This window comes from Apodemus sylvaticus, chromosome 3 (genome assembly GCF_947179515.1).
Source record: "Apodemus sylvaticus chromosome 3, mApoSyl1.1, whole genome shotgun sequence".
Lineage (NCBI taxonomy): Eukaryota > Metazoa > Chordata > Mammalia > Rodentia > Muridae > Apodemus > Apodemus sylvaticus.
The window spans coordinates 143,308,699-143,336,407 of NC_067474.1; the positions used below are offsets into that span (position 1 = coordinate 143,308,699).

General features: G+C 49.6%; 3 protein-coding genes and 1 long non-coding RNA gene across 7 annotated transcripts; 1 reads left to right on the forward strand and 3 right to left on the reverse strand.

Moving 5' to 3' along the window:
• Positions 1-244: 244 nt before the first annotated feature.
• On the reverse strand, positions 245-6,415 carry Iqcc (IQ motif containing C). Of its 2 annotated transcripts, none has more exons than XM_052177472.1 (5): positions 6,322-6,415; positions 3,843-3,986; positions 3,016-3,265; positions 2,702-2,808; positions 245-2,609 (listed from the first exon to the last, which is right to left on the reverse strand). In XM_052177472.1, the coding sequence occupies exons 1-5, from the start codon at positions 6,352-6,354 to the stop codon at positions 1,833-1,835; spliced, it is 1,311 nt and encodes a 436-aa protein (XP_052033432.1). In that variant the 5' UTR covers positions 6,355-6,415; the 3' UTR covers positions 245-1,832. The 2 variants fall into 2 exon arrangements, with proteins under 2 accessions (XP_052033432.1, XP_052033431.1); XM_052177471.1 differs by lacking the exon at positions 6,322-6,415 and adding an exon at positions 4,409-4,551.
• Positions 4,706-8,064, reverse strand: Ccdc28b (coiled-coil domain containing 28B). The gene is made up of 5 exons (XM_052177475.1): positions 7,901-8,064; positions 6,322-6,488; positions 6,020-6,213; positions 5,808-5,830; positions 4,706-4,881 (listed from the first exon to the last, which is right to left on the reverse strand). Exons 1-5 carry the CDS (start codon positions 8,062-8,064, stop codon positions 4,827-4,829), a joined length of 603 nt encoding a protein of 200 aa, XP_052033435.1. The 3' UTR covers positions 4,706-4,826.
• Positions 7,589-10,141, forward strand: LOC127681344 (uncharacterized). 2 transcript variants are annotated; one of them, XR_007977105.1, is made up of 3 exons: positions 7,589-7,792; positions 8,926-9,047; positions 10,048-10,141. It is a non-coding gene; the product is annotated as an uncharacterized LOC127681344 (long non-coding RNA). The 2 variants fall into 2 exon arrangements; XR_007977104.1 differs by lacking the exon at positions 7,589-7,792 and adding an exon at positions 8,084-8,492.
• Positions 10,142-11,511: 1,370 nt separating this feature from the next.
• On the reverse strand, positions 11,512-26,845 carry Txlna (taxilin alpha). Of its 2 annotated transcripts, none has more exons than XM_052177469.1 (11): positions 26,741-26,845; positions 26,030-26,201; positions 24,981-25,319; positions 22,710-22,801; positions 19,554-19,724; positions 17,015-17,209; positions 16,246-16,365; positions 15,934-16,008; positions 15,115-15,207; positions 14,917-15,012; positions 11,512-14,571 (listed from the first exon to the last, which is right to left on the reverse strand). In XM_052177469.1, exons 2-11 carry the CDS (start codon positions 26,193-26,195, stop codon positions 14,248-14,250), a joined length of 1,671 nt encoding a protein of 556 aa, XP_052033429.1. In that variant the 5' UTR covers positions 26,196-26,201; positions 26,741-26,845; the 3' UTR covers positions 11,512-14,247. The 2 variants fall into 2 exon arrangements, with proteins under 2 accessions (XP_052033429.1, XP_052033430.1); XM_052177470.1 differs by having other exon boundaries at positions 26,652-26,750.
• Between the last annotated feature and the right edge of the window lie 864 nt (positions 26,846-27,709).

Sequence of the window (27,709 nt, forward strand, 5' to 3'; positions counted from 1 at the left end):
TACATACATTTTATGTACCTACATATAGACACATCATACATACATATAAACATACGTACATTTGTATATATACAGATTTGTGTATGTATGTGTATATATACATTTGGTAGATGGAGTAGGGCCCCACCAAGCCACAGTTATTTTTTTCTCTCAGCCATTTTATACCTTAGAAAAAAAGTTTTTTATAAAATTACCTCACAGACAAAACATTACATAAAGGGGAGTCACAGAAGGATGTGGATAGTAAGTTCAAAGCAGTGTTTCATTCCATAAGCTCATTACAAGTTCAAAGCCACAGTCTCCCATGGCCTTGCTTTATCGTGGTGCACACCTGTGGTTCATCCTCGGCCCTGACCTAGGATGAATGTTTTCCCTTGATCACAAATTTGCCCCAACCCTATTTCTCTTCTTCTTCTTCTTCTTTTTTTTTTTTTTTGTTTTTTTGGATTTGATTTTTTGAGACAGGGTTTCTCTGTATAGCCCTGGCTGTCCTGGCACTCACTCTGTAGACCAGGCTGGCCTTGAACTCAGAAATCTGCCTGCCTCTGCCTCCCAGAGTGCTGGGATTACAGGTGTGCGCCATCACCGCCCAGCTGCCTAATTGTCTTCTTAGTGGAATATATGACAGCTCGTTGTATTTCTTATTGTGCAGCCTTTACTTACTATTCTATGAGGAGAGGACATGTTCTATTCTTGACTCTAACTTTATTACATGTTTCTGGAAAAACAACTAAAACCATCTACTTAAACATTCTTCTTAAAATTATTGAATCAATTCTATAGTCATCAATTCATGTTAACAGCATTAATTTGTGAAAGTTGATCTTCATGTTGATCTGCAGTAAATTTGCCCAGGAGGGTGTCTCTCACCCAGGAAGTGATCGCAGCAGGCTGTAGGCAGCGAGGGCCTCCAGGTGTCTGCTCACACCAAGGCACATGACCGAGGAGTCACACCAAGGCACATGACCGAGGAGTCACACCAAGGCACATGACCGAGGAGTCACACCAAGGTACATGACTGAGGAGTCACACCAAGGCACATGACCGAGGAGTCACACCAAGGCACATGACCGAGGAGTCACACCAAGGCACATGACCGAGGAGTCACACCAAGGCACATGACCAAGGAGTCACACCAAGGCACATGACCGAGGAGTCACACCAAGGCACGTGACCAAGGAGTCACACCAAGGCACATGACCGAGGAGTCCCACCAAGGCACATGACCAAGGAGTCACACCAAGGCACGTGACCAAGGAGTCACACCAAGGCACATGACCGAGGAGTCACACCAAGGCACATGACCAAGGAGTCACACCAAGGCACATGACCGAGGAGTCCCACCAAGGCACGTGACCGAGGAGGGTGGCAATGACTAACATGAGGAAGCACAGCAGCAGCAAGAAGCGATCCTGGGGCTAAGTCTCTGGGGCGGTGCTTCTGCAGAGCACACCAGTGGCAGCCGAGCCAGACGGGAGCTCGGTGCCCACGCAGCTCCTCCTGCATGGCATCCAAGAACCCAATAAAAACATTTGTTCTCCATGATCTACCTACCCTACTTACTCCAAGAGAAGGTGAAATTTGGTTTAAGTCAGAGGCAGAAGATAAAAGGGCATGTCCTTTTTCCTCCTTATGTACCAGCTTCTCTTAGCCTGATAGCTACCAATGGCCAGAGGTAAGGGCAGGAGACAGAGGTGGTACCTGCTTCCCTTATCGTTTTTTCATAGCATCCTCTTTGGGAACCCTTCCTCTCAGGTCTTCCATGAGAGTCCTGCTTTCTGGTATCTGCCCTTCCCTTAGTCCTGACTTGCAGAAGACAAGTCCTCCAGTGGTCATCTCCACTGCAGAGTCCCATGGCTTTCCCATCCTTCTGGGCTAAGCTCACTGGTATTTCCATGGCTGGAAGTGCTAGGCGGTTGGCTCTTGGGTGGTTTAGCCCTTGTGAGATCCCTGTAAGCACTAGGAGGTTGGCTCTTGGGTGGTTTAGTCCTTGTGAGATCCAGGCTACCACGTTCCTGCCCTGCCAAGGTCTCATCCCAAATCATGTGGCCTTCTGAGGCCCTAAAATCATAGGGCCCGGCTCTTGGGCAGTCAGCCTCCTTGTAGCTCGGCTTTCTGGAATATCTGTCCTCAGTGCTTACATTTTCACAGAGTGTGGGCAGCTGTATTTCAGCATTTCCAGAATAAGGATTTCTAAACTTGAGGTCCCCAGGGATCTGATCTTCCAGGACTTTCAACTGCTGTAGGGAGGCTTCCCTAAAGGGCTGTCCTCCACGGTCTGGCCCTTTGGTGGCCCTGTCCCCTCCAGCCTGGCTGTCTAATGCTACAGGCAGCTGTGATCCAGAGTTCCTAATGCAGAGTTCCCTGCCTGTAGACCCAGCAGTTGCTTTGCCTGTACTGTCTGGGGGTTTCTCGGGCTGCAGTGTGCCCTTGTGGCAGGAGTCCTTTGCATGGTGTGGCTCTCCTATGATCCTGTCTCTATAGGATTGGTTGTCCAGAATGCAAGTCTTCTCATAGGCCTGTCCCCTGTGCTTTAGGCATGTGTTAATAGGCTTGTCTCTGGTCGGGCTTGCTTCTGGGGATCTCAGTGTTTGCTTGAGAATTAGGTACTGTTAGAAGAGAACAGAGGCAGGCTTGCTCAGGCGTGGCCAAAGGCCCCTCCCCACCCTGGTGCTCAGAGAGGGCTCTCAATCAGTCCTACCTCCTTCCGACTGTTGATGGCCTGCTGTAGCCACAGCAGCTCCATGGCCAAGTGGTTGCGCTGCTCCTGGAGCGCCTGTTGGCTCTGGGACACTCCTACATCTGTGACTTCAATGAAGAAGGGAGAGAAGAAAGCCTTGAGACATCCTTAGACACTGGGAACTAGTCTAGCCCTCCATAGCTACTGGCAACCCTTCCCGCTCCCAGGCAGAGGGAAGGAGGTAGGAGAGGGCTGTGACTGTATCCTTTCATGGTTCCTGGGAGGCTGAGACCCAGAGGAGGTCAGGGGCTGCCCTGATCTTGTCAGGTAAGTACCTGCATTTTCCACCGCGGAGACAGAGGTATCTCTGCTGTTCCCCTGGCTGGCTTTCCTGCCTTGTTCAGCCTGCGACCAGGGGCTGTCATCTCTGCAAAGACGTCCTGGCTCTGCTGGGCTCTCTTCTGTCTTCTGCACTGTCTCCTCCCAGATGAGCTCTTTTTCACAGTCTTTATATGAGGAATGGTTCCATAGTTTCTGTGTTGGTTTTGTTATTTTCTCTGCTTTCCAGGATTGATGAGGTTTTGCCTTATGAGAATTTAGAGAGCCATGAGAAGTGCAGGGCTACCCCCCCCCCCCCAGTGTCTAGAAACCATAGTCTAGTGGGCAAGTGGGTAGGGTGAGGGATTGGGGTGTGAGGAAGTGAGCCTGCTTTCTCTTCCAATGACTACTGAGGCTTTGGGCAGAAAAAAAAGGAGTTCCAGTCTGAGTAGTAGTACACATCTTTAATACAAGGGCCTCGGGAGGCTGAGGCAGGAAACCCATTGAGTTCAAGGCCGGCCAGGGCTACCTAGTAAAGGCTCTGTGTCTACAGACTTTTGGAGTTTGCTGGAGAGATGGCTCAGCAGTTAACACAACTGGTTCTTTGAGAGGACCCAGGTTCAGTTCCCAGCACCCATACGGTGGTTCACAGTTGGAACACGAGTTCCAGAGGCTCTCATGTCATCTTTTGATCTCTGGAGTGCCAGGCATACATACATACAGTGTACAAACAACACCCTCACACATAAGATAAATCTCATATAAAATAAAGAGGTGAGGCCCACGATTCCCCCTGAGTCCGAGAACAGGGTCTCTTTTCCTTCCCCCCTAGGGCGCATAGTACCTCTGGGAGAAATACAGGCTTGGGAATCCAGCCCCCAGTCCACTGAAGTGTGCTGAGGTCACCCTCAATCTCCTGAACAATTGCCTCATACTCCCCTCGAAGGCTCTGGAACTGACGTCGGACCAAGAAGCCTCGGAAGCCAGCCTAATGTAGAGAGCAAGTGGGAAAGATCCCTCTTAACATTTTTAGAAAAGCGGTATCTTGGCAAGCACTCTTGATTTTGTGGTTGTTGGCAGGTGGAGAATCAAGACCAGGCACATGCCGGGCAAGCACTCGACCTCCGAGCCCAAATGGGAGAGATCTTGGTATCCTGGCGGCTGCCAGAGAACACGGTCATGGGGAAGGGTTGGACGACTATGTTTTGGAGCTCTGAGAGGTGAAGAGAAGATGCTGAGCTGGACCCTCATTCTCGATTTAAGGTCCTTTTCTCTCTCCTAACCCCGCCACAGCTCCACATTCTTGAGTGCAGTACAGAGGGCGTGCGGGTAAGGGACGCTATGTGACAGCTGCATTTCGCTAGAAGGTCCAGTCCCTGACCCCAGGTGCACTCGCAACTCCATCCAGACCTGCAATGTCGACACCTTTCGAAGGAAGAGGTCGGGATCCATCTCCTTGTCGCCAACCGCCATGCGCTATGCGTCACCCGCTTGTGTGCGCTTGCGCAGCGAGTCTCAGACAGCGCCGCTCTGGGCATGCGCAGATACAGGGCCCCACCCGCCGTTTTCAGGGTCATACGCTGGGCTTCTCCCTCCCACTCGCGTCCGCATCCGGCGTCCGCATCCGGGTCCCCTTCGAGCGCTCCCTCCCCCGCCCCGCCCCAACTCTGTGTACGGCACTGTGAGAGCAAGGAGAGCACCAAGGAGTCGCTTTTCCGTTTGTTTAATTCCAAGCAGTGCCCCCCGACCCCATAGCACCTAGGGGGCTCCCAAATCCGTAAAAAGTCACAGTTTGAAGAGGAGAGAAGCAGAAGAGTCTAGGCGACACCTACGCCGCTGGCTGCTCCTCAGGCTCGGCATTCTCTGCCAAGTGTAGCTTCTGTCTGTGCCAGTCAAGGACTGTGACGCTTTGGACCTGTGTATTCACATGCCTTCCCACCCTGTACACAGCCAGATGTGGTGGCACATGTCTTTAATCCCAGCACTTGGGAGGCAGAGGCAGGTGGATCTCTATCTCTGTAAGTTCGAGGTCAGCCTGCTCTATTCAGTACAACCAGGGCTACACAGAGAAACCCTGTCTCGAACCCCCAGATTCCTCCTGACCCCAAAAACGTCTGAAAGGGGATGGAAGCAGCAGACAAGCTTTGATTTTCACCATGCCAGGGCTTACACGGTGAGACTGTCTCTCTCTCTCTCTTTTTTTTTTTTTTTTACTTTTTTATTTTATTATTATTTTATTTTTGGATTTGGTTTTTCCGAGACAGGGTTTCTCTGTGTAGCCCTGGCTGTCCTGGAACTCACTCTGTAGACCAGGCTGGCCTCGAACTCAGAAATCCGCCTGCCTCTGCTTCCCAGAGTGCTGGGATTACAGGCTTGCGCCACCACCGTCCAGCGAGACTGTCTCAAAACAAAAGAGATAGCAGTGTTTAAAACAGAGTCCCCACTTGCGTGTTTCTCTCCTCCACTGCCCCGCTTCGTTTGTTTGCTTGTTTGTTTAATCCTAGCTGTACTAGAACTCACTATGTAGGTCCGGATGACCTCAAACTCAAGAGCTCCATTTACTTGCCTCTGCCTTCCAAGTGCTGGGATTAACATTTTGTGTCATCACACTTGATGCATTTTTTTCCCTTTGAATTTGGGAAATTCTACATTCCTCTGAAGTGGGGATGTTTGTGGCTAATTCCGAGCCAGTAGGACAGAATGAGATGGGAATATTTGTTATGTGTGAATAGAAGCAGGAAGAAAGAACCTGATTTCCCAGCCCTTGTTTCTTCCTCACCCTAGAGGCTTACGCGGCTTAGAAGGATACATGGAATTGCTAAGATCTTCTAGCTGTCGACGGAGAGAAAAGGAGATTTATGTCAGGGGACCCGGAACAAACCTGGATGCTCTAGGGAAGTCCTATTAAGTAGAACTTGGGAAGCTCACAACTCTTGAGTTCATTCATGTACCCCCAGCTTGGGAGCCTGTGTCCTCTCCACCCGTGGTGTCCCCAGGACCCACAACAGCTCTGTGACCCACGTTGCTCAGCAGCTGGTCCAGGTTGCGGTCAGCCATTGTCTTCTTCTGCTCCTCAGGCAAGCCTTCTGTGAGCCCATCCTCCTCCTCCTCCTCGTCCTCGTCCTCCCCACACACATCCAGGCTGAAGTGCAGTCTGGCCAACTTCTCCTGCATCTCCCGAACATGTTCCAACTGCTCAAAGGAACATTCCTTCCCTGGACAACTCTTGAGTTTAGGAGGCAGCCTGGGACCCTGCCCCCAGCCTGTCCCCCAGACCAAGACCCCTAGTAGTACCCACAGAACTACCCTGCCCCTGGACTTACCAAAGGCCTGCAGGCGGCCTGAATGAAAATCATTGAGCAAGTTCAGTAGTCCCCCCTCCATCTCATAGACATCCGTCACCTCTGTCAGGAAGGAGTGTTGCAGGGGCGTGCCTGCGGAGCCGCCTCCACCTCCAGCCAGCACTGGTCGGCATTTTTCCTTGCCTACTCTGGGTGAAGTAGACATGACCATGGTCATAGGTATGTCATGTCTCTCTGCACTACGCCATCTGTCCCACCTGCTCCCCAACACAGGATGCTGCAGCCAGAGGCATACCTGCAAGGGGACTGACCCAGAGACCATGAAGCCCCTATGACACTGGATGTGTCGTTTGTCCTTGTCCTTGAGGGAGTTTCTTTTTTTTTTACTGCCAATGAAGCACCTCCCACCAAAAATAACCCTGTTCTTGTTCTGTTCCAGAAACTGTTCTGAATTTTCCATCTCCTTGAAGGCGTGGCTCTGGCTACAGCAGGGTAACACATTCCATCTCCCCAGAGTAACCCTGAACATGCCAGCCAGTTGGGCCTTCCTTCCTCTCTGACTGTATTTCCTACTATTTTCAAACAGCCCTGAACTCCGGATAAAACCTACTTCAGCCATGCCAGTACTTGTTGGCCGCAGGGCAGATGAAATGGAGGACACTGGTTTTATTTAGAACAATGGGGAAAAGAACACATTGTATTTATGGGAACAAACATGGACATAGGGTAGGATCCAAATTATTTTTTGTTTTGTTGCCTTGAAACAAGGTTGAACTATTCAGCCTTGACTGGCCCAGAACTCTGTGTAGTCCAAGCTGTCCTCAAAGAGATCCAGCAGCCTCTGCCACCCAATGCTAGGATTAAAGGCATTTACCACCACACCTGGCCACCAAACTCTTCTTTTTTTTTTCCCCCAGCCCTGCTCAATCTAGTCACCACCAAAATTCTTTACAACACTGGTTGGTTTTTTGGTTGTTTATTTTTTGAGGCAGGGTCTCTTGTAACCCAGACTAACTTTAGACTCACTTTGTAGTAGCCAGTGGTCCTTGGACCTGCGCCTTGCCTTACCACCCAAGTGCGGGGGTTATGGCCCTGAACTGCCACTTCCAACCAGACTTCCAGTATTTAAAAAGAACTGAGCAGAGAATTTAAATGGCTAGGGAGAAAGCTCAGAGGGAGAACATTTGCTTAGCATGCCCAGTATCTTGAGTTCAATCCTCCAGTATTACCAAAATAAAATGAATTAAAAAGGAAGAAATCAACCGTCCCCCAGGTACCTATTCCCTACACTCCTGGGGCCTTCCCACCACTGTCTTCGCTTTCACAGCATGCAGGCTCCTCAGGCTTGGATAACCTCCCCTCTTCAGTGCCCTGCGGCTTCCTCTCACGCTCACACTCACTCACTCACTTCCTCCTCAGAAATACAGCCTCAGTCTGCGTGCTCCCAGGGAATCCCCAGGGTTTCTCTCTGTATCCTTGAGGACAGACCGGGGTAAGGCGTCAGTTGCTGCACAGCAGCCATGTCTGAAGGTCCGCCTTACACAGTGCTCAGCCCATGGCTGGGAGTCTCCATTCTGGCCAAGCACCCTTCTGAACTCACCTTTTGAACTTTGCTCGCTGCTTGGGTGATGGCAAATGAGGAAGTCCCAGAGCCAAGGAGCCACTGTGGCTGGTGGGCACGGGGACTCTGCGCAGCGTGCCTGGGGCCTGTGCTGGTTGGGTCAGGCAGGGCTTAGGACTCCGTTTCTTCTTTTTGTCCTCCATTGGGTGTTGTTGGACCCCAGGTCTGGGAAGGAAGATAATGAGGGGGGCAAAATCATCCCTTCACTCAGCACCCTCTTTGAGAGGAAGGGTCTTCAAATTTGTCCCTGTCCAGCAGTCAAGAGCTCTGTCCTCTCGTACAGACAGTGCCAGGTGCCAGCCTGCTGCCGGACTGTAGCTATGCATCTGAAGGACCTTCCAAGGCTAGTAAAGGCCCTTTCGTCCTGAAAGCCCCGTTTGCCTGCCTGAGAGGGCTGACCAGGATCAGGGTCATCATGCTGTTTCCCTGTCACTGTAGCCCAGAGCCTGGGGCTGTAGAGGACACTCAGGAGACACGGTGGATGTCACTAGGGGAGCCAGCTGAGGCTCTTCACTAGGCAACAGTCTGTATATGGCGGATACTGACCAATACTGCATGAGCAGCAATCAAGGTAAGGCAGGGGCACCTGGAGATACCCTAGTGTATCAACCAGGAATGGCCAGCTCATCACTTATACACTGGCCTTTTGCTCCTACTTCACTTCAGCTACACACGCCAGGGATGCCCTTAAGTTCCCTGGACACTTTCTAGTCTCCTTTTTCCAGTTAGAAAATCTTTGGGGCTAGACCTCCAACCATTAATGTAACTGTGACTGGATTAGCTTAGCCTGACTCCCATGCAGCCCTGTCTCCCAGGCATCTGGTCTGCTGGGGTCCTCTCCGGGGGGTGATGGGGGGGGCAGCCCAGATTGTTATCAGCAGCTCGGTCACTTCTGAGATGGCGACGGTGGAATAGGAACATAAGTGTTTAAGCCGGCATGGAACAGCTGGGTGGTATCAGTGGGGCTGAGGGGTGGTGGGGGAGACAGAACTCTCTCCATGTAGCACCAGTGTGACCCAGGCAGTGACCTGATGGAAGCAGCAGCCAGAACGACCGTGATCAGCCTGGAAAGATGTGTCTTAGGAATCACTCCGTTCTCAATTCCGGCTTCAAAAACGAGCATCAAGTGCGTTACCCCGCTCCCATCCTCCTCACTCCCTCCTCACACCCCTTGGGGTTCTACTGACCTGGAGGTTTGGGTCTGGCGTGTAGAACAGCGCTCCTTTGCAATCTCCCACCGCCCAGCTTTCTCTCTCCTCTGGGGAAGCGGAGCTGGAGGGAGCTAAGCTGGCGGAGGAAGATTTGCATTTAAAGAGAAAGTAGCCCTCTTTGGATTCACTAGGAGCTAAATGGGGAGGAGTCCTTACTTTGATCTAACAGTTCCTCTTACCTACCTCCCACACGAACTAAAGAACACTGACAGTTACAGGATATGAATTTAAAATAATTTCCTTTTCTTGTCACGTTTGGAGAGAATCCCTTACAAAATGGTGGTGGCTTTGTTTGCAGGAGGGGAATGATGGGAATAAATGAATGTGTGGGCATAGGCAATACATAAATATATGAGAAAGATCAGGAGCAGGCACTAGAAGGAACAAAAGGAAAAAACATTTAATCCTTATAGTCCTGAGACATAATTGTTGTCCGGATGTTACTGAAAATAACCAATTGTCACTCATTCCTGGACAAAGGTACTGTCCCATAATATCCAGAAACTCCTAGCCTGTAAGTGCTGATGAACTGATGGGACCTCTTTCCACCTCCTACATAGGGAGAACCAGAGCAAATAGGTCACCTGGCAACCTGGCAGGTGGGACCCGTGAGCTCCTGAAGGAGGCTGACCCAGAGCTGTTGGTTGTAGTGCTGCTGGCCAGGAGGGAGGTCCGGCCAATGAGGCGCTATTTAAAGATCTGGCAGAGAATCTTGGGTCAGAGCAGCAACTGATGCCACAGGAGAGCAGCGTCCTTAGCCAGGCTGCCCCAGCAGGCTTAAATTAAACAGGCCCGGGTAACAAAGCACCCATCTTCCCTTTTCCTTGAGCAACAACAGATTTCCTTGACCTGGGCCCCTGGCTGAGGGCACCCAGGTGTTGCTTCTGTAGACACTAACTTTGGAATCTTTTCTAGGTGCTTTTAGGAAGCACAACATTAATTCAAGACTTGTAAACCACTGAGAACCAGAGGGAGGGGAGCACAGTGGGGATGTCCCTTTCCTCAGAAGAGCCACTGGCGTCCTGCCAGCTTCATCCATCAAAGTGGCAGAGGGCCCAGAAGCCCTGGGATTCCCGCCTTCAGCTGCTTCCCGGAGGAGCCAGAAGCTTTGGTAGAGCAACTTCCCTTGGAAGCTCTTGACTTGGAGCAGGAAAGGAATCCTTTCCCACCCACCCACGCCCCTGGAGGGCTTCTGGACCCAGTGTGGTGTCAGCTGTGCATCGATTATTTGTTTACCACCTCTGGCTAGAAGGGATCAAGGCACAGCTCCTATAAAGCTGAGCATTTGCATCTCTTCTGCTTAACCAAGGGAGAGAACAGGTGCTGGGCCACCTAGGATTTCCTTCAGAGGAACCACAAAGTCCTCGTGGCTTCTCGAGGACCAACGGCACACCCAGTGGCTCTGTTTGAACACCTTCCTTCGGTAGGTCCTTATGGCCCTCTGGGTGTGTTCAAAACTCCCCAAAACACCTAAACACAAACCTCATCTCTTCCTTCACCCTCCAGGGCATCTTACAAGACTTGTAAGCAATCTTTTTCCTTTTTTGCTTCTGCCTTTGGGATTAAAGGCACGTTCTCCCATGCCAGATTCAACTGGTTACCAGATAAGGTCATGACTTCTGTCTGTCCTTTACAGACAGGACTTCTCCTGCTTTAAAACTACTCAGTAGTTACTTTTTGGGGGGGGTGGGGGTGGTTTGAGATAGGGTTTCTCTGTATAGTCCTGGCTGTCCTCGAACTCGGAAATCCGCCTGCCTCTGTCTCCCAAGTGCTGGGATTAAAGGCGTGTGCCACCATTGCCCAGCTTTTTAAAAAAAATTTATGTGTATTATTATATGAACACACATACATGTGTAGCGTTGTCAAGATGTATTTACAGAGCACAAAAGGCAACTTGAAGGAGCACATCCTCTCCACTATCTAGGGAGCCACCCCCCACTTCACCTCCTTTTTTGAGACAGGTCTCACTCACTACAGCAAACTGGAATACTATATGTGGACGAGGCTGACCTTGAGATCCTTCGGGCCTTTTCCCTCAGAGTGCAGGGACTGAGGGCATGCCCTACCTTGTCTGGAGGCTCTCAACCCCACCCCCTTGAGGCAGTTTCTGTTCATAAGCCTTGCTGATGCTGCCTGAGGCAGTCTTGAACTCAGCAATCATGCCTCAGCCTCTCGGTGAGGAACTTACAGGTGTGCACTCTTTATTGAAATGTCTATAATTTTTTACTTATGTCCTCTGATGTTTTTCTACATCAAGAGCAAACACAGCTAAAGTATCTGTCATGGTCCTCAACTTGTGGCCAACATGTGGGACAATGCCAGGCCACAGCCACAGGCACTTTGCAGATCCAGAAACCCCCAATAATCCAATTAGCTGGATACAAGTAAGGCAACAGACTATTTAATGTGGTGTAAAATACATCAATATCAAGACCCTGGCTGTTGTGAATACCAAAAGTAGACTGGGAAGGGGAGAGAAGGGGAAAAAAAGTCGTCACCACAACCTCAAACAAGTGTGGGTGGCAAAGGAAAGCAATCATGGGGCCAGAGGCAGCCCTCCTAGCCCAGGCTGGTCGGTCAGGTGCCTGGGGATCCGCCAGCTCTCAGCAGGCTGCAGCCCCGCGGCGCACACCTGGGCAGCTCCACTGGCCTGGCTCAGCCCTCAGTAGGAGTAACATGATGGGGATTAAGAAGTGTTAAATAACCATCTTTACAGAAACAACATTCTTACAGAAAGTGCCTAAGCTCCACCCATGGTCCAAAAGTCTCCTGGAAAACAAGGACAAGAAGTGGGGCTGACATGGTGCACAAGAAGCTCTCCCCTGGACCTAAGTGTTGTTTGTATAGCCAAGGGCCCTGGGCTCTAAGCCATAACCACTGTGGTCCTCTAGAGAAAAAGCTAACAATCTTAAGAAACCAACACAGCTCTTGGTCCTAAAATGAGGTCATGTGCAAGGGACTTGCCCAAGTGAGGAAGGCACTGGCCCTTCTCACAGATAGGCCACCTCCCTGCAGCTGGCCCAGGCTCCTGGGCTGACTTTGGAAATCAGAGCAGCTGTACTGACTATTTAGATTTGGTCAGTGGAGAGGAGAAAGGAAAGAGATTACTATCTACGTACTGCCCTGGGTGCCTAGATGGAACAACAGCCAAGGCTCTACTGACACACCGCAGCCTCCCACACCGAGACCCGACAGCTGTAACCCCTGCACGAGCTGTAAGAGGTAGCTGAAGTGGGGCAAGTCAACATAAGGCCCTTCTGTTCTCACGGAGGCAGAAAGACGCCTCACCCTTAGATCTCTGTGGCCTACAGAGCCCCACGGGTTAACAGGTCAGATCTCAGCCTGGAATACAGGTTGAAGCCTTATGGAAGAGGGAAGAATACTATGATTTCCAAGATATAAAACCTTGGGAGAAATTCCACAGGACAACAGATCCTAGCTGGAGGTGGTAAAGCCTCAATACCTCACACAGCTGCTGGGCACCCTGAGTGAATAAATATACCAGGGTAGCAAGTATGCAAAGTGGTAGAGCCCATGGCATGGGGAAGGGGTCATTCATTTGTAATGTCAGGATTGGAACACATGATTGTTAGCAAGTGATGTTTTCTACCACCCTTTTACTTTTTGGTTTTCTGACAAGGGGTTCTGCTTTCTAGCTTTGCTGAGTTCTGGGATTATAGGAATATACCACACACCCTGCTCAATTTTTAATGTATGTGGGGGCTTAGAGGCTAGTTATGAAAGACAAAAAACCTTGCAGGATAATGCAATAGTTGAAATACAATGAGAAGCAAAATGTCCTCCAACCTCAGTGTATGGTCCACCTAGCTTATGGAAGTGGAGCCTCAGCTTCCAAGACACTGTTACTCCAGAGGCTGCTGTGTAGACGGACTAACACCCTGGCATGTGTGCAGCAAGAACTTCAGCAGAGCCTGCAGAGAACACAGTAACACTGTGAGGGAATGGGGAGGGAAGGTGAAGCCAACTCCCTGGAGCTATTAGCTCCTAGGATGTCAGCCAGCTTAAGCAGGAAGAAGTGAAATCCCAACAACTCTTTTTGGCCAAGAGGGTGCTAGGAAACAACAAGAGAGCAACCCTCAAACTGCTCCTGTGAGCTGGGGGTTAAGGACAAGAGCTAAAAGGAATGACTGCATGCCAGGGGCCCTGGGCCTGCAGTCAGCAGAGGCTGCATGGAGAAGTGAGGGTAACCAGTGTAGCCTCCTAGGCAAGCCTGTGGCAAAGCCTCTTCCCTTCTCTGAAATACCTCATCTTCCCAAGCAGGGTGCCTTGGCATCTACACGGTAAAGGACCCTGACAGGGCAGTTCCGAGTGGGCCAGGCACCTGGAGGCCACTGCTGGAGTGTCCCTCCTCCTTCCTTTGAAGTTCTTTAATACAAACTCTTATGCAAAACAAGCAAACAAAAACCCTCCCGAAAGAATCCTTTGGGTGACATTTGTAATGATTTGTGCAGGCTAGAGGCACCTGTGAATGAGAAGGCTACTGAGAACAGAGAAGCAGCACTGGCCTGGACCTGGCACTATCAGAGGGGAAGTGGGCCTGAGGGGATTCCCTCCCACACAGGCACGCCATCCACAAAAGATTTTGCCAGGGATACCCTTCCCAGGTTAAGAGAAGCAATGGACCCTCCAGGAGAGTGACAAGAGCCCAAACTGCCCACCTTCTGCTTACAGAGAGTCCAGGCCTGGGTTTTTTCACTTGTCACAAGCCCTGAGAAGGCCAAGAGGGGTCTGAGCCTCAGAGCTCGGGAGGAAAACACTGGAGTCATCTGACCTGCCAGCGTACTGTGATGGCAGCTACAGATGACATCTCCCAAGACTCTTCAGTTTACAGTCACCAACGTCATCTGCATACCCATCTGTGGTGAAAGCCCACAGTTTACCTACAGGTGTTACCTATATACCTGCATGAGGTTCTGCACACCTGTCCCATCCATGGAAGACTAACCCACAAAATCCAAAATTGCTAAGTGTCCGACGCCTTCCAGGTCACAACACCCTGGCCTCAGCACTGGGCTGCTTAGTGTGGAAGCCTTGCATGGCCCAGGCCTGACTGGGCTGCTGCTCCCCTCCCAGCATGCCCCAGCACCATGATCTCTAGGCAGTGGCAGAGGTGGGCTCTCCCGGCCCTGTTTGGCCCGCTGTTTCTGTGATCTGTGCTCCAGGGCAGCCAGGAGCGTCTGTGGCCCTTGGAGAGCTGGACGGTTGAGCCCCAGGACTCTCACCACCTTGTTCCTTGGAGGCAGTGGTGGCCTCTGGCCTGTGCTCAGAGCCAATGTCAGCGAGGGCCCGGCCCCCAGCAGTCAGGTCCTGCACCCTCTTGCTGAGATCATTGCGCTCAGTCTGCAGTGCTCTGCACAGCTTCTCCAGCCGCTGGATTTTCACCTGCAGGCCTTCCAGCTCTTTGTCCCGGAGGGTTTTCTAGGAGAGAAATGAAGCACTCAGTGAGATGTCACATCCTCAAGTCTGGGCAGCTTACACCCAAAGCTGGCCCATGTAGTAAATAGCCCAGCTTAGGTTCTGACTCTGGTGTCAGATGATGTATTCTTCTACTTATTTACCAGAGGGCATATTGTGTGCATCCTCAAACATGACTACTGACCAATCTCAGGTCTCAAAAAAATGTGCAGATTTAAAAAAGGTTGCAAAAAAGGTTCACTTGGATAAATGCTCCTGGAAATGCAGCTCCAGTTCATGTGTACAGTGTCGGTGATTGAGAGATGTGCAGAGACAAAGGCCGACAGACATTCACGGCTGTCCACCCACCTCTTCAGCCATCTCCAGCAGAGCCTTGTTGCTGCTTTCCCACCGGGATCGATACATGGTGGTTTCTTTCTCTAGCTTCTTGATCTTCTTTGTCATCTGTCCCAGCAGACAGAAGGACAAGGTCAAAGCTAGGCTGTCCACATCTGTGCCGACTGAGAGCCCCGTTAAGCTGACCGCTGAGGGAACTCCCTGTGTTACCTTTTCCATCTCCTGTTTGAATGTGGTGAACACTTCACTGCTTTTGGAAAGTGTGTTCTGGAACTCCTCGAACTTCTCTGTGTACAGGGCGAGCTGTGTGAGAAAGAAGCACAGAAACACACATGAGGCAGCACATGGACGGTTACTGGACACTATTTCCTAATAACACACAAGCAAAGCCGTGCACAGCAAGGATGCGTTCCAACACGAGAATCCTGCAAAGAAAGCCTTGGGAAGATGCCAGCATGCGGAGACGCTGGTCTCCACTAAAACCAAAAAAACAAAAACAAAAACAAAAACAAAACACTCCCTGATACGGCTGAGGGATGGCCAGCACTGGCTGATCTCTCAGACGACCTGGGTTAAATTCCCAGCACCTATATGGAGACCACAACTGTCTGCAAGTAACTCTTCTGACCTCTAAAGGTACCAGGAACACAAGTGTGACATCCATGCAAAACCCTCATCTATATAACAATACAGCAAAATAAAACTAAACAGAAACTGAGCTAGACATGGTGACTAATGCCTCTTGCATCTGGGAGTCAGAGGACTGTCATAAGTTCAAGGCTAACCTGAGCCTGTCTACAAGGTAAGTTCTGGGCTAGCTATAGCCAGAGTCAAACTCAGATACCTTTTCTTCAACCACCACCACCACCACCACCACCACCACCACCACCACCACCACCACCACCACCACCACCACCACGGCCAATACTAACAGGCCACATGGCACAAAGTCAGCCTAAGATGACTTCCTTGAAGATGGGCCCTTGTGAAAGCTTCTTGGAATGATGCTGCAGGGGGTCCCCATCTCACCTGCTGCTTTAAGTGGGTCTCCTGCTGCTTCATCAGTTCACACATCCTCTGGGACTCCACAGCTTCTTTCAGGAGCTATTTCCAAGACAGGACCCCAGAACCTGTCAGAAGCCCCTGGGGGGTATGTTTGGCCTTCTTTAGCCACAAGCACTGGACCCACTGAGGCTACCTGCTCTCAGACTGCTGTCTGGACAGGCAATTACTGGCCTGGGCAGGCAAAACCTCTACCATCCTTAAGAACTAGATGGAGCTAAGCCAGAACCCAGCCCACTCCCTTCCAGCCCCACCACAGCCCTGGGGCCTGAGCCTCACAAACTCCTTCTCCCGCTGGTGCCGCTCCTCTGCCTCCTTCAGCATCTCCTGGGCCTGCTGGAGCTTGGCGTCCACTAGTTGCTGCTGCAGGTCCTTATGTTTGAAGACTTTGTCGATGTGCTGTAGAAAAGGTATTAATGGAGTCCGCTTGCCATGAGTTCCCTTACAAGAAAGCCCCAACTCTAGGAAACAAGGCACTTCATCCAGTCTCATTCTGACCCAATGGCCTGGGGCAGTCTCGTTCCTAACTTCCGAGTCTGATGAGTCTGATGTGGAGCTAGGATGAGGACATTCCTCCACTCTAGAGCTGAATACTCTACAGATGCCTGGTTCACACCCCAGAGATAAGCACAGGGGAAGGGGGAGGGATGGGGTGTGTGTCAAATCTCTTCTTTCCATTTCAGTTCCATATCTACGTATCTACGAGTTACATCTTTTGAAGGAAGAGCAAGACCAGGCCTGCAGTTGCTGTCCCAGCCCCAGCACTCACTACAGACTCACAAGCTGCTAGCCACCATCACCTTCCCCTCACCTCCCCACGAAGCTTCATCACCTTCCCCTCACCTCCCCACGAAGCTCCATCACCAAGCTCCATCACCTTCCCCTCACCTCCCCACGAAGCTCCATCACCTTCCCCTCACCTCCCCACGAAGCTCCATCACATTCCCCTCACCTCCCCACGAAGCTCCATCACCTTCCCCTCACCTCCCCACGAAGCTCCATCACCTTCCCCTCACCTCCCCACGAAGCTCCATCACCTTCCCCTCACCTCCTCACGAAGCTCATATTGCTCAATCAACTTCTTCAGCCTCTCAGCTAGTTCCATATTCTCTTGGCGCAACTTAGAGTTGCGCTCGTTATGCTGTTCCATTTGCAGCTGAATATCATTCAGTGTCACCTGGAAGTGTGAAGTCACCTCTTTGCGCTTTTCCTCTTCCTCACGGGCTCGCTGCACACCTTCTTCCTGAAGAAAGAAGTCGTCCAGAACTCCCAGCCTTGCACAAAGCTCCCCTAACTAGTTCCACAGCCCAGTTTTTGCCAACAGCACTCCTGGCCCCTGGGGAGCCCCTGGGCTGCAGGATGTCAGAAAGTGGGGTTTCCTAATGTGCCCCCCTGTAAACCAGGTGTTATCAGGTGACTCTTCCAAGAAATACTTGGCATTCACGATAAGTGCCATTCTGAAACAACTGGACATCCCGAATTCTTGTTCCCAGATTCTAGATTAAATATTCCTGCTTGTTTCAATCCTGTGCCCCTGTTTTAATGTCCTTTAGTCCCTCCCGTTCCCCACAGAGAACAAGATAATAAAATGTAGTAATATTCAGGATTAGCAGAGTGGTGAAAAATTAGGTAACTAAACATTTTTTTTTGTTTGTTTTTTTTGTTTTTTTTTTTTTTTTAAGACAGGGTTTCTTTGTGTAGCCCCGGCTGTCCTGGAACTCACTCTGTAGACCAGGCTGGCCTCGAACACAGAAATCTGCCTGCCTCTGCCCCTCCCAAGTACTGGGATTACAGGCATGCGCTACCATGCCCGGCTCTAAACATTTTTAATAAGGTTATATTGCCCGCTTTTGAGAAGGCAAGCTAGAAAACTATCAACATTTAGTGCCCACTGACCCAGCTATCTCACTTCTGAAATTCAGTCTATAGATAAAATTCCACAAAGCACAACTGGTAAAGGACATGGACACACATACTCTTACATATTTTTGGTTTTTAATTTTTTTTTTCTTTTTTTTATTCGATATAATTTATTTACATTTCAAATGATTTCCCTTTTCTAGCTCCCCCACTCCCCGAAAGTCCCGTAAGCCCCCTTCTCTTCCCCTGTCCTCCTACCCACCCCTTCCCACTTCCCCGTTCTGGTTTTGCCGAATACTGTTTCACTGAGTCTTTCTAGAACCAGGGGCCACTCCTCCTTTCTTCTTGTACCTCATTTGATGTATGGATTATGTTTTGGGTATTCCAGTTTTCTAGGTTAATATCCACTCATGATTAACCTTTTGAGTCTGGGTTACCTCGGTTTTTAATTTTCTTAAAGATTTATTTTATGTACAAGTATTTTGGCTCTATGTATGTCTGTGCACCACAGAGTTTTTTTAAAAAGATGTATTTTATGTATATATTATTATGTATATGAGTACACTATCTTCATGCACACCAGAAGAACCACCATGGGATTGCTGGGAATTGAACTCAGGACCTCTGGAAGAGCAGCTAGGCCATCTCTCCAGCTAAGCAAGCTTATCAAGAGGATTGCACACATGTGCACACGGAGGCCAGAGGTCAAGTGCCACCATCAATTTTTCTTCACCTTATTTTTTACTTTATAAAGAGAGTTGTGGACCTCCTATAACTGGAATTAAACAGTTGCCATGTGTGTGGTGGGCACTGAAGCGGCTCCTCTGGAGAAGCAGCCTAAACTTTAACCAATGGATTATCGGTCCAGCCTCCTTGTTATTTTTGGTTTAAGTTTTTATTTCTGTATATTTATGTGCCTCTGTGAACGTGTCACATGTATGTGGGTGTCTAGAAGTCAGATGAGAGGATCAGATCCTCTCAGATGGTTTGTGGACAGCTGATATGGGCACAGGAACAGAACGCGGGTCCTCTGGAAGACTACTAGGCGCTGCTAACCACCTCAGCCATCTCTCAGTCCTCCACACTTCTCCGAGGTACACCACCTAGCCTAGCTCTGTTCATGGGTGATGGGATGCAGAGTCTAGTTCTCGTGCTGGTAATGGTAAGCACTCTCTTGACTGATCCATTTCCCCGTCTTGGATCCTAAGGTTCCACAAAGGTTTATTTTGTAGAGGGCCCTGGAACCTATTGTGCTGCTCAAGGTCTGCTGAAATGGCTTACGATGCTGGCGGTGTTGTTGTGAGCAGCTCTGCTGTACTGCACACTCCTGCCACATTCTGCTGCTACCCTCCTTAGATTTACAAAGCCAGCAGGCCCCCAACTCACAGGCTAGAGCTTCTAAGGTGTGAGTCAAGACAGACCTCTGTGTTTTTTAAGAAGCTCAGTGTTTGTAGAGAGGGACAGCTGACTGGGGCAGCAGGAGACTGCTATCTAATGGAGAAAGACTCTAGCTGCCACACCTGGTGCTCCTCACACACCAGGCACAGGCCATCACAGTTGTTCTTGTGGAAGTGAGACTGAGCTATACTGTAACTAAGCTGCTGATTTTTTTTTTTAAATGAATCTTCCTATGTAATCCAAGTTGGCCTAGAACTCACTGTATAGCATAGCCGCAGTTGATTCCAAGAAGAAAGCCCACAAGGCCCACTGAATACTAACTGGCCTACCTTTAGGGACCGGTTGTGTCTCTGCAGCTCCCGGCACAGGCTCTCCAGCTTGCTTCGGGCCAGCACAGCCTTGCTATGCTCACCACGCAGATGGTCCTTTTCCTGCACGAGCTGGGTCTGCTTCTTCTGAAGGAGCTTCATCTGCTTCTGTGAGTTCCGGTGCTCTTCCAACTGAGAACAGGAGGTGGTGAGTGTATGCAGGGCACCATTACACAGCTCTAGAGAGCCCTAAGCTAATCACCTCTCACCCCTTCTACTCCAGTCACAACAGCTCAAACAAGAGCCTGCTCACACACCAAAAGCACTGGAGCTCCACATGCTTCCCAGTAACTGTGCAGACCAACAACAGGTTTCTTGGGGAAATAATAATGAATCACCAAGACCAACGAAGTCAGCCATCAGATCCCAGCCTCTATCCCAGTTGACGCCACTGGATGAGCCCATGGTCCAGACTGTTGGATACCCACATCCCACCAGACAACTAATTTGCATGCAACCAATTCACAGAGTTTGTCAGCACCAGACTTCTCAACACACTGGTTTTTGTTTTTTTCCACAATGGCTACTCTTTTATTTTGGGGGTGGGATGCTGGGGGTTCAAGACAAAGTTTCTTTGTGTAGACCTTGCTATCCTTGAACTCAGAAATCCTATTGTTTCTGTGCCTCTGGCCCCCCTCCCCCCCAACTGGGATTAAAGATGTATGCCACCACTGCTGAGCTACAACTACTAATCCCCCCTCCCCCGACAGGGTTTCTTTGTGTAGCCCTGGCTGTCCTGGAACTCACTCTGTAGACCAGGCTGGCCTCGAACTCAGAAAACTGCCTGCCGCCAGCTTGGTCTACTGAGTGAGTTCCAGGACAGCCAGGGCTATACAGAGAAACCCAGTCTTCAAAAACAAAAAAACAAACAAACAAAAGAAATCCGCCTGCCCCTGCCTCCCAAGTGCTGGAATTAAAAGCGTGTATCACCACCCGGCTTACAACTAATAATCTTACTTGTGGCTATTTCTTTAGTATTATTGTTGTTGCTGTTTGTTTGTTTGAGATAAGGTTTCTCGGTGTAGCCTGGAACTTACTCTGGAGATCAGGCTGGCCTTAAATGGTTATTATTGACAGAAAGCCCTTCTAATTCTCTTGACTACACAATCCTGAGCCCCTTCCACAGACTTAACTCCTTTCTAGCTTGGATCCTGTACTCTGATTATATCCAGCCTTAGATAACAGAAATGCAATCCATGTAAATGATTATAATCTTCTTGTGGCTACATCAAAAAGTGAAAGACAAAAAATTAAACTTTGTTTTTCTGAGACAAGGAAGTGCCACGAGACCCATACTGTCCTTGAACTAAAAAGACCAGGGCTGACCTCAAATTCATGATGATTCTCCAGCCTCAGCCAGGAGATTGCAAGTGCATGTGCCACCATGCTCCAACTCTGAAACCCGATTTTGTTCTGGAATGTGTTGAATAAATTTACCTAGACTAGCCTAGCACTCTATCAATAAGCTATACCACCTGCTTAATATATTAGCATGTCAACAGGAAAGTAAAGTAGTTAATTTCAGATATTTTACATTTTTATCTTAGGTCTTTAAAAGCTGATATAGTTCTCACATTTTAGCAGATTCGAATCAGACCAGCCATTTATCAGCTGGGGAAGAGGCTGTTGTCTTGGGTAGCACTGGCCCAACTCTATCACTGCAGGCCAGGACCATCCCCACTTCATTCTTCCCTCCCGTCTGACTCTCCCTCTACTCGGCTTGTCCTTTTATCCCAGTAAAGCCCTCCTCTTATGCCGCACTAGCACTGAAGCAGCCCTGCTTGAAGAGCCTTCCTTTAAAATCAGACACTAATCCTCGAAAGATTCCCACCTGCCCAGAGAGGCTGCCACTTCCTCCTATGATCTACACCCCTTTCCAAGACAACTGTTTATCCCCTCTTTATATCTTCCATCCCAGGTACTGTCATCATTCTCGTTTCCCTGGAAATCCAGAAGAAACCAGGGAATACCAGGCCAAGCTTCCTGCCCACTGTCTGACCTCACTTGTTCTCTTCACTTACAGACAGGGACACCGGCTCCATTTCTGGTGGCGCCCCTCCGTGTGCATTAGGACCTAGCTCCCTCTCGCATCCAGAGCGTTACTCCAGGAGCTCAGTTCCTTCTCTCTTGTAACATCAGTATCTGCTAGTTAAAGCCTTCAAAATGGGCTCTATCTTTTTTGTTTTTCTGTTTGGAACTCACTTCATCGACTTACCATGTAGACCAGGCTGGCCTTCGCCCTGCCTCTGCCTCCCCAGTGCTGGTGTGTACACTCTACTAAGCTCTGTATTTCTTTTCATTTTACTTAAAGTTTCTTTGTGCTTTGCCTGCATCTATGTCTACGCTACACTTGTGTGCCTGGTACTTGAAGAATCTAGAAGAGGGCTTCAGATTGCCTGGAACTATAGTTAAAGATGGTTGTGAGCTACCACGTGGACCTTAGAATCAAACCCAGGTCGGTCCTCTGGAGGAGCAGTCACCGTTTTTAACCAGCGAGCAAGCGACCTGCCAGCCGGCCATCTCTCCTTTCTCTGTATCTCTCCCACCCTCAGCACTTTCACAGAGCGCTCACACATGCGCTCACACAGGTTCATAGCTGCACTTCTTTCTCAAGACAAGGTTATATAGCCCAGGCTGGCCTTCAACTCCTGATCCTCCAGGAATTAATGTATGCACCGCCACGCCTCGGTATGTCTCTGACCCAACATGGAGGTTTTTATGTCATCTCAGGACTTGAACCTGAGCTGGATCAAGCTCCTAGAGCTAACTTTCACTTCACTCAGGACTAAGAGCTAAGGAGGTGAAAGAGTAAGAGGCATGACAAATCAGGGGCAGGACCCTTAGGGAGACGCACGTAAAACCCATAAAGATATAACTAACTACACAACATCGGGGACCAGAGCCGGGATTCTACCACCAGAAATCATTGGGAAATCTACTAATAAAGTTTCTTCTCTTACTGATAGGATACTAATTTCTAACAGATAGCGGTGGAAGAATTTTTAAAAATGTTAACAGAAATTAAGCCAACATGTGTTCCTGCAGCGCAACCTCTACCCCAGGTAGCCTGCTGATTCCCAAAGGCAGAGAGGGGAGGGGAAGGGAGGGGGGACTGACCAGCTCAGCGTACTTCTTGCACAGCGCGGCCAGCTTCTCCTCAGGGGTGCTTAGCGTGTTCAGTGTCTGCATCAGCAAAGTGATCTCCTTCCCTGAAAAGCACAGTAAAGGCATGCACCCTTCTTGAGGGTCCCCCCCCAGGCCCAGGCCTCTACTTCTCAATGCTAAGGCAAGTTTTCTGTTACACTGGTGCTTCATAAAGAATTGAGACCAGCTCAATCCTACGACTTCAACCGCATTACCACTGCAACCTAACCTAAGTAGTGTCTGCTGCACTACTAACAAATGCTCATTAAATAAACAGAGCAATCTCTTTGGTAAGTACTACCAGGAGAGGAAAACCTATCTGAAGACATTATGAACAGGAGAAAGGTAAGCCTATTGATAAACTCAGGGCTACTGTCTGATGTCCCTAAGAAATTAGCCAAACTCCTGTCAACAGACATAGCCACACAGTTATGCTTAAAGATTTTTTTAAACTCTTTTTTTTTTTTAAAGATTTATTTATTATTATATGTAAGTACACTGTAGCTGTCTTCAGACACTCCAGAAGGCATCAGATCTCATTATGGGTGGCTGTAAGCCACCATGTTGTTGCTGGGATTTGAACTCAGGACCTTCAGAAGAGCAGTCAGTGCTCTTAACAGCTGAGCCATCTCTCCAGCCCCTAAAGATTTATTTCATGTGTGTACATGATCACTTTCTTCAGACACACCGGAAGAGGACATCTATCCCCATTACAGATGGTTGTGAGCCACCATGTGGTTACTGGGAATTAAACTCAGGACCTCTAGAAGAGCAGTCAGTGCTCTTAACCACTGAGCATCTCTCCAGCCCCACAGTTAAGATGCGTGTCTTTCATGTGACCCTGTGTCTTGGGGGAGAGAAAAAGGGCAAGAAATCTGTCTTTAAGACAGATAACAAGGCTGGAGAGATGGCTCAGCGGTTAAGAGCACCGACTGCTCTCCCGAAGGTCCTGAGTTCAAATCCCAGAAACCACATGGTGGCTCACAACCATCCTTAATGAGATCTGATGCCCTCTTCTGGTGCATCTGAAGACAGCTACAGTGTACTCACTTAAATAAATAAATCTTTAAAAAAAAAAATAGATATACAAAAAAAAAAAAAGACAGATAACAAAACGGGGAAGGCCAGTGATATGGTTACAGTAACACACACACACACACACACACACACACACACACACGAGAGAGAGAGAGAGAGAGAGAGAGAGAGAGAGAGAGAGAGAGACAGAGACAGACTTGCTATGCAGCCTAAGCTGCTTTTGAAGTCAGTCTTCCTGCCTCTGTCCCTCCAAGCCCCCCTTTAGAGGCATATACTACCACACTTGGTCCCTGTTAGATTCTAATTTCCGAGACAAGGTTTCTCTCTGTAGCCCTGGCTATCCTGGAACTCACTCTGTAGACCAGGCTGGCCTCGAACTCAGAAATCCACCTGCCTCTGCTTCCCAGGTGCTGTAAAGGCGCACGCCACCATTGTCTGGCTGATCTTTGTCTTTTATTTGTTTGAGATAAGGTTTCTGGCACTCAAGAGTTTCTGCCCATGATTCTCAAGAGCTGCAATTAAAGTTGTATGTCACCATCCCTGGCCGGCACTGACTTTACCTCAGCCAGGAGGCCTTACGATTGTCCCCCTTGGGTTCCACTGTACTCAGTCAGCACAGACCAGGCTCCAGAACTGTCAGTTCTGGGAGGCCCTAGAGATTAGCGTAGAGATAGCAAATCCAACCAATGACTGTGCTTGGCCGCTATTATTTTGGTTGCCAGTTATTCAGCTGGTCAGATGAGAGTTCGGGGCTAGTCAGGCAGGAGTCAATTTTTTACATTAAGAAGGCCCTTTCGTGATTCTGAGGAGGTCTGTGGCTTACTTGGTTCATGTTGATACTTGATATTTCAACCTTGGTGCAGCCCAAGTCTACTGCTGTAAAAATAGGGAAGCTAAGACCCAGGAGCGGAGAAGAAGAACAGCAAAGCCAGGCAGCAGGTTAGTGGTGCTGGTGAGCACCCAGGCCTCCTGGCCTCCGCATCCTCAGTGGCAAAGCTAGCTGCATTCCTGCCTCCACTTGCTCCCAAGGCAAGCAGACCTTGCACAAGTGAGTGATCTGAACAGCCCGCTGTTATGACCCTGTCTTTGACAAAACTGGGGGGATGTACTGTCTTGAAAAGAAGATTCCTGTGAGTCCTGACAGAGCAGGCTACCTATGAAATGACAGGTCTTAACTCCTTCCCCTCAACAGCTCCCCCCTCTCACCTAGACCCTTGGCTTTCTTCTTTTCTTGTGGCCTCCGATGGTCCCGGTCTCCAACCTCATCACTTGCTCGGATCTCTTCTGTACCAGGCTCCCCCTTAGAGATCTCCTTCTCGCCATTGATGACTGGAATGCCTGGTTCGGGCTCCCCGTTCCTGGCTGCATAGGTTCGGGCCTTCTCTGTGTCTTCCGGCTCAGCGGGCTCACCCTGTGCTCCCTCCTCACCTGGGCCTCCCTGATTGTTGTCCACACAGTAAGTGCTCAGAATGTCTTCCAGCTGGCGGCTCAGCTCCTCAGAGACGTCACTGAGGGCCCCGGACTGAGCCGCTTTAGCTCGAGCCCCTACAGCAAGAAAGATGAAGACACACAATTAAAGTTCCGAGGTTACACCACTTGCTTACATCTTCTTTCTCTTTAAGCCCAGATAAACACACTAGTGTGGGTTTAATGTTGTCTTATTTATTTATCTATTCGGTTGAGACAGGCTCTCTCTACAGGGCCCTGGCTGTCTTGGAACTTACTATGCACAGTTTGAGGCTGATCTCAAACTCACAGAGATCCGCCTGCCTCTGCCTCCTGAGTTCTGCCTGACTGGCCTCAATTTAGTTTCTTTTTTTAAAATCCTAAGTTTACTTACTTATAAAACGATACAATTATTTCTAACACACAAACATAGTTGTATGACCATAAAAGACAACTATTTAAAGCACCCCTGCATGAGAGCCGGTTGGCATGTAGGAGCTGCACCTTATGAAGGACAAGTACCTACCACAGGCAAGTGTTTTCTGGGAATATGACTTTGCTTACTGGGTGCCTCATTTGATTGTCATTTGGTTTAAACCAGTCAGAGCATGCTCCCAAGGTTCCGTTCCAGGGCTACGACTGAGAAGCGTCATCACCTCCCCAGGAAACACAGGATCACACAGGAACTATAGAATGGGCATTGTTTTATTCTATAGTTCCTCCTTCTTGGGTAAACACTGGCCTCATAAGCAAGGCCAAGACCAGAAACTCCTCCCTCTGCCCACTGGAAAAGCGGAGCTGGCACACACCCTCGGTCTTCCCAGGAGCCTGGCTTGGGGAACCTTCAGCTTCCGCCCCAGGAGCAGTCTGTCCGGGTCGGGCTTGGGCTCCATCCGCTCCCGCTTCCCGTTGCCCCGGGCTGCTCTTCGAGTTGGAGTGTTTGGCAGGCCCATTCTTTTTGTCTTGGTTCTTCATTGTGATCTGCAAGGCCAGAAGAGGAGCAGATCCTTTAAGGACACAGTTGCTATTTTCTAGACTTAAAAATTCTTCACGACCTAGACAAGAAATCCCAAAATCTGACGCTCGAAGCTTCAAAGAAACTGCTCGGCCTTCGCCCGAGAGTCCATGGTCCCGTGCAAGGTTTCCGAGAAGCTGCCCCTGAAGAGAGTGAGAGGAAGAGGCCTCCTTTCTCCTGATGCCACTTCTCAGCACCGCACAGCTCCCTCTCGCAGCCGGAGCGCGGGATTGGCTCAGAGCCGCAGACTGACGTGGCGGGATGCTCCAGTCCGGACCGACCCCCCGCCCCACCAGGTCCCACGTGGGACTCCCGCGCGCGTGCGCGCGCGCGCACACAGAAGACACCCACACCCCACGCGCCCTCTAGACCCGAAGAACGCATGCGCAATACGGAGGCAGCCCCCCCCCCCCAACCTCCGGAATTAGTTGTTCCTCTGCGGCCAACTCGTCCTGGGCCACAGACCCTCTGAAGAGCGCGTCCTATGAACAGCCCATAGACATACTTCACCACGGACGTCCGGCGGTGTCCCCTTTTCTGGCCGAGCACCGGAAACCTGGGTAACTGCTGCCAGCAGGACCGCCCTCTCCTGCCGCAGCCAATCAACAGCAAACACTGGCGCGGAGCTTGCTGGGAAAAAAGAAGTCAAGGCGGCTTTGGAGGCGGGAGTGAGAAAAACTACGCGTCCCTTCATGCCTCGCGGCGGGGCTCAGCTCCCGAGATGCAACCGAAAAGCATAGGCGCCAAATTCCCTGAGGGTCCGAAATTCTGTCATTCGGTCTAGAGATTCGCGTCAGCCTCCTTTCTTGTGCAGAGGATATGATTGGCCCTTAAACTTTGGCAGTCTGGTATTTTTTTCATACACTCCATTAGTCCCTTGTGAACATGAACATGTATGACTTTCTAGGACCTCTGAGGCCTCAGAAGATGGATAGAAGGGTAAACGGAATTAGATCTTTATCCCACACCTAAACCACTGATTTGTTATGTGCCTGACATTCCTTTTCCCCTTCTATTCCAATAGGTTTATAATAATTCACTTATTGTGTTATTTCTTCTATCCAATAGCTTGGCCCTCATTATTACTCGGAGAAAGTACAGATACTTAGATACTCAGTGATCTAAGAAATATATGACAGTATGGAAAAGGCTAACTTTAAAAAAAGAAAAACAAACTATTATTTGTTTGTTAGAGACAATGTCTCATGTGTGGCTTTGGCAGGCCTGGAACTCCCTGTGTATAGCAAATTGGCCTTGAACTCTAGAGTTTTGCCTGCCCAGGGCTGGCACTAAGGGGAAGGAGCACCAGGTAAAGGGTAAATAATTTAAGGCTCCAGCAATATCGTGTGGTATAGCAGATTCAAAGCTGAAAGTCTGACACTAGCACCCATCTTTTTGAAATCTCCCCCGTCCAAGTCAGGGTTTCTCTGTGTGTCCTAGAACTCAAGTCTTTGACCATGCTGGCTTCTAACTC

Excerpts from the sequence above, each read along its gene's own strand:
- Txlna (XM_052177469.1), bottom strand. The coding sequence starts at position 26,195 with ATGAAGAACCAAGACAAAAAGAATGGGCCTGCCAAACACTCCAACTCG. Across the intron at positions 16,366-17,014 it reads AATATGAGCTTCGTGAGGAG|CACATCGACAAAGTCTTCAA; the intron begins GTGAGGGGAAGG and ends CCTTTTCTACAG. Across the intron at positions 15,208-15,933 it reads AGACCCACTTAAAGCAGCAG|CTCGCCCTGTACACAGAGAA; the intron begins GTGAGATGGGGA and ends TTTCTCACACAG.
- Ccdc28b (XM_052177475.1), bottom strand. The coding sequence starts at position 8,064 with ATGGAGGACAAAAAGAAGAAACGGAGTCCTAAGCCCTGCCTGACCCAA. Across the intron at positions 6,489-7,900 it reads CAGCGAGCAAAGTTCAAAAG|AGTAGGCAAGGAAAAATGCC; the intron begins GTGAGTTCAGAA and ends TACTTCACCCAG. Across the intron at positions 5,831-6,019 it reads TGGACCAGCTGCTGAGCAAC|CTAGAAGATCTTAGCAATTC; the intron begins GTGGGTCACAGA and ends CTCCGTCGACAG.
- Iqcc (XM_052177471.1), bottom strand. The coding sequence starts at position 4,471 with ATGGCGGTTGGCGACAAGGAGATGGATCCCGACCTCTTCCTTCGAAAG. Across the intron at positions 3,266-3,842 it reads AGCCTGTATTTCTCCCAGAG|GCAAAACCTCATCAATCCTG; the intron begins GTACTATGCGCC and ends AATTCTCATAAG. Across the intron at positions 2,809-3,015 it reads CTCCGCGGTGGAAAATGCAG|TCACAGATGTAGGAGTGTCC; the intron begins GTACTTACCTGA and ends TCTTCATTGAAG.